The 3,348-nt window shown below is 46.3% G+C and overlaps 1 protein-coding gene across 1 annotated transcript; it reads left to right on the forward strand.

Moving 5' to 3' along the window:
- The first annotated feature begins 321 nt into the window (after positions 1-321).
- On the forward strand, positions 322-3,141 carry LOC109991279 (tubulin beta-1 chain-like). The gene is made up of 4 exons (XM_020643548.3): positions 322-425; positions 1,579-1,687; positions 1,782-1,892; positions 1,985-3,141. The coding sequence occupies exons 1-4, from the start codon at positions 369-371 to the stop codon at positions 3,043-3,045; spliced, it is 1,338 nt and encodes a 445-aa protein (XP_020499204.2). The 5' UTR covers positions 322-368; the 3' UTR covers positions 3,046-3,141.
- Positions 3,142-3,348: the final 207 nt, after the last annotated feature.

Raw genomic sequence — 3,348 nt, forward strand, 5'->3', positions numbered from 1 at the left:
TTTTAATCATCACTCTTTTGTGTTGTCACTCATTCTTGAAAGATATCAAAAATAGTGAGGTTAATACAGACAATTATTTTCCGAGTAATTCCATGTTTTGTAGCCTTAGCAGGAAATAAAAGGCGAATACTCCAGAAGTAGGGAATTACTTATCACTGGACCAATAGTGCAGAAGACAGGGACGATGTCATTGGTCTAAATCTGTTCGTGTACGTCAAGAAATGAGCCAACCAGCGTTCGAGCTGAGGGGTAGAGGGCGGGGCTCAGCTGTAGTATAAAGCCGATGATTGCGCCATTGGTACACGCTAATAGACACTTAAAGTCATTCAGCGAAGCAATTAACCAGTCTACCAAAAAAAAAAAAAAGAATGAGGGAAATTGTGCATCTCCAGGCCGGTCAGTGCGGAAACCAAATTGGTGCCAAGGTTAGTACAGCTTTTTATGTTTTTTGTGCGGTTGAACTCGATGTAATTTAGAAAAGAAACGCCGCGTCCTCTGTGCTGCTTTGTGTCCTACTTATGAAAATGTTACTTTAACGTTTAATCCAAACTAGTGATGTGAAAAACAATTATTTTCAGTGTACTGAATCAGTTCAGTAAAGTGATTCGTTCAGTACTTCTCTGCAGCTCTGTCTGTGAATCAGACTTTAATAAGATGAAACACGGCCGAACGTTTAGTTCTGCTCGTGAGAACAGCCGGTGGTGAATAATAAACCAATGAGCTGAGAATTTAGTTGGATAAAGCTACAGTTTGCAAACTGAAAGCTGCTAAAACAATCACACTTATTTTCCCCGACCGTTCTGTTCAGTAGGTTCAGTACACAAATCACTCACTGACTGTCTGACTGAGAGGAAGAGAGAGACTCGGAGGTGGAGCGCTCGTTCAGTTCATTCAGTGAACGAGCAAGACTGCGAGTCACCAGCCTCACACGCACACGCACACGCACACACACACACACACACACACACACACCTGACTGAAACACGATCGTTAAAATAGTGAGCCGAGTGAAATTAAGTTGGAAATAAAAGCCGTTTGTAAACTGACAGCCGCTATAAAAAGCACATACAGTTTTGCGACACCTAAATGTTAAATGATATATTTTCTACTTCCTCAATTTTGGAGACATGACAGGGAGAAGTAGGGGCGGGCTTTAGAGACACAGAGCTCCTGACCGACTCCGTCCTGTTGGTTCAGTCAGTATGTATCACTGACATGAAGAGAGAGGGAGGGCATTGAGAGACTCTCACGGTCTGGAGAGAGAGACAAGAGACGGGAGAGAGGAGAGCGCAACTGAAGTTGAGAAATTAACGACTCTTTTCAGCAAGTGATTCGGTTCAGTTCGTTCACCCAGATGATTCGTTCGTTTTGAACGACTCGTTCATGACCGACACCTCGGGAAGTTGTTGCTGAACAATTATCTAATCAACCTCTACAGAACTGCTACATCAGCTTTAAAAATGAAAGAAACCGATACATAATGACCTGCATCCACTTTCCACTACTGCCTACTCATTCCCTTGTCACCTGTTTGTTTTATCAGCCAACTGTGTCTTCATACATTTTATTATATTTCAGTTTTTGGAGGTGATCAGTGATGAGCACGGCATTGACCCAACTGGCACATACCACGGTGACAGTGACCTGCAGCTTGACAGGATCAATGTCTACTACAATGAAGCCGCAGGTAAGGTTGAATTAGATGTTTTAATAGGCGTAAACGTTTTTGGCTTTTTTTTTTTTTGTGAACATTACCCTCGCGTCCTATATGCTTCTTGAAGGTGGCAAATATGTTCCTCGTGCTGTGCTGGTGGATCTGGAGCCAGGAACCATGGACTCCGTGAGATCCGGACCCTTCGGCCAGGTCTTCAGGCCAGACAACTTTGTTTTTGGTAATTGTTCATTTGTCCTTACATTCCTAGCTACTTCTCATTCTGCATTTTAGTACTGTTAAGCTTAATTCCCTTTTCTTTTCCTCTTCTAGGCCAGAGTGGTGCTGGCAACAACTGGGCCAAAGGTCACTACACGGAGGGTGCAGAGCTGGTGGACTCTGTCCTGGATGTAGTGAGGAAGGAGGCAGAGAGCTGTGACTGCCTGCAAGGCTTCCAGCTCACACACTCTCTTGGTGGCGGTACTGGCTCTGGGATGGGCACACTGCTCATCAGCAAAATCCGCGAAGAGTACCCCGACCGCATTATGAAAACCTACAGCGTGGTGCCCTCACCCAAAGTATCAGACACAGTCGTTGAGCCCTACAACGCCACACTGTCGGTCCACCAGCTTGTAGAAAACACAGACGAAACCTTCTGTATAGACAACGAGGCTCTGTATGACATCTGTTTCCGCACCCTTAAACTTACAACCCCCTCGTACGGTGACCTCAACCACCTCGTCTCTGCCACCATGAGCGGCGTTACCACCTGCCTCAGGTTCCCCGGACAGCTCAATGCTGACTTGAGGAAGCTGGCTGTAAACATGGTGCCATTCCCCCGTCTGCACTTTTTCATGCCAGGCTTCGCTCCCCTCACAAGCCGAGGCAGCCAGCAGTACAGGGCCCTCACTGTACCAGAGCTCACCCAGCAGATGTTCGACGCCAAGAACATGATGGCTGCCTGCGACCCACGTCACGGCCGCTACCTGACAGTGGCCGCTATCTTCCGTGGCCGCATGTCCATGAAGGAGGTGGACGAGCAGATGCTGAACGTGCAGAACAAAAACAACAGCTACTTCGTTGAATGGATCCCCAACAACGTGAAGACCGCTGTCTGTGACATTCCTCCCCGTGGCCTCAAGATGGCTGCCACATTCGTCGGCAACAGCACCGCCATCCAGGAGCTGTTCAAGCGCATCTCTGAGCAGTTCACAGCCATGTTCAGGCGCAAAGCTTTCCTCCATTGGTACACCGGCGAGGGTATGGATGAAATGGAGTTCACCGAGGCTGAGAGCAACATGAACGACCTGGTGTCGGAGTACCAGCAGTACCAGGACGCCACCGCCGACGAGGAGGGAGAGTTTGAGGAGGAAGGCGAGGAGGAGCTTGCCTAAAGCTTGGCAAATCTGCCATTAAATGTAATGTTCCAACCGAGTGTTCTGTTTTCAGTGTTCTGTCTGCTGTTTGTGTGAATAAAAGTTTCTTCTGCATTTTTGAAGTCTTAATGTGTTTAATAGTATTCACAGGCCACTTTCAAAATAATGAGATATAACTATGAAGTATTTATTAGAGTAGAGGCTCTACACTGTAGATAAGGTGTAGTTGCATGGCTGGTGTTTAGCCAGAAATACAGAAGTAAACAAACATTTAAAATCTGTTATAATGTCACTTAAATGAAAAGTAGTCAGATCATGATG

The sequence above is a fragment of the Labrus bergylta genome, chromosome 7, assembly GCF_963930695.1.
Source record: "Labrus bergylta chromosome 7, fLabBer1.1, whole genome shotgun sequence".
Lineage (NCBI taxonomy): Eukaryota > Metazoa > Chordata > Actinopteri > Labriformes > Labridae > Labrus > Labrus bergylta.

Excerpts from the sequence above, each read along its gene's own strand:
- LOC109991279 (XM_020643548.3), top strand. The coding sequence starts at position 369 with ATGAGGGAAATTGTGCATCTCCAGGCCGGTCAGTGCGGAAACCAAATT. Across the intron at positions 1,688-1,781 it reads CTACTACAATGAAGCCGCAG|GTGGCAAATATGTTCCTCGT; the intron begins GTAAGGTTGAAT and ends TGCTTCTTGAAG. Across the intron at positions 1,893-1,984 it reads GCCAGACAACTTTGTTTTTG|GCCAGAGTGGTGCTGGCAAC; the intron begins GTAATTGTTCAT and ends TTCCTCTTCTAG.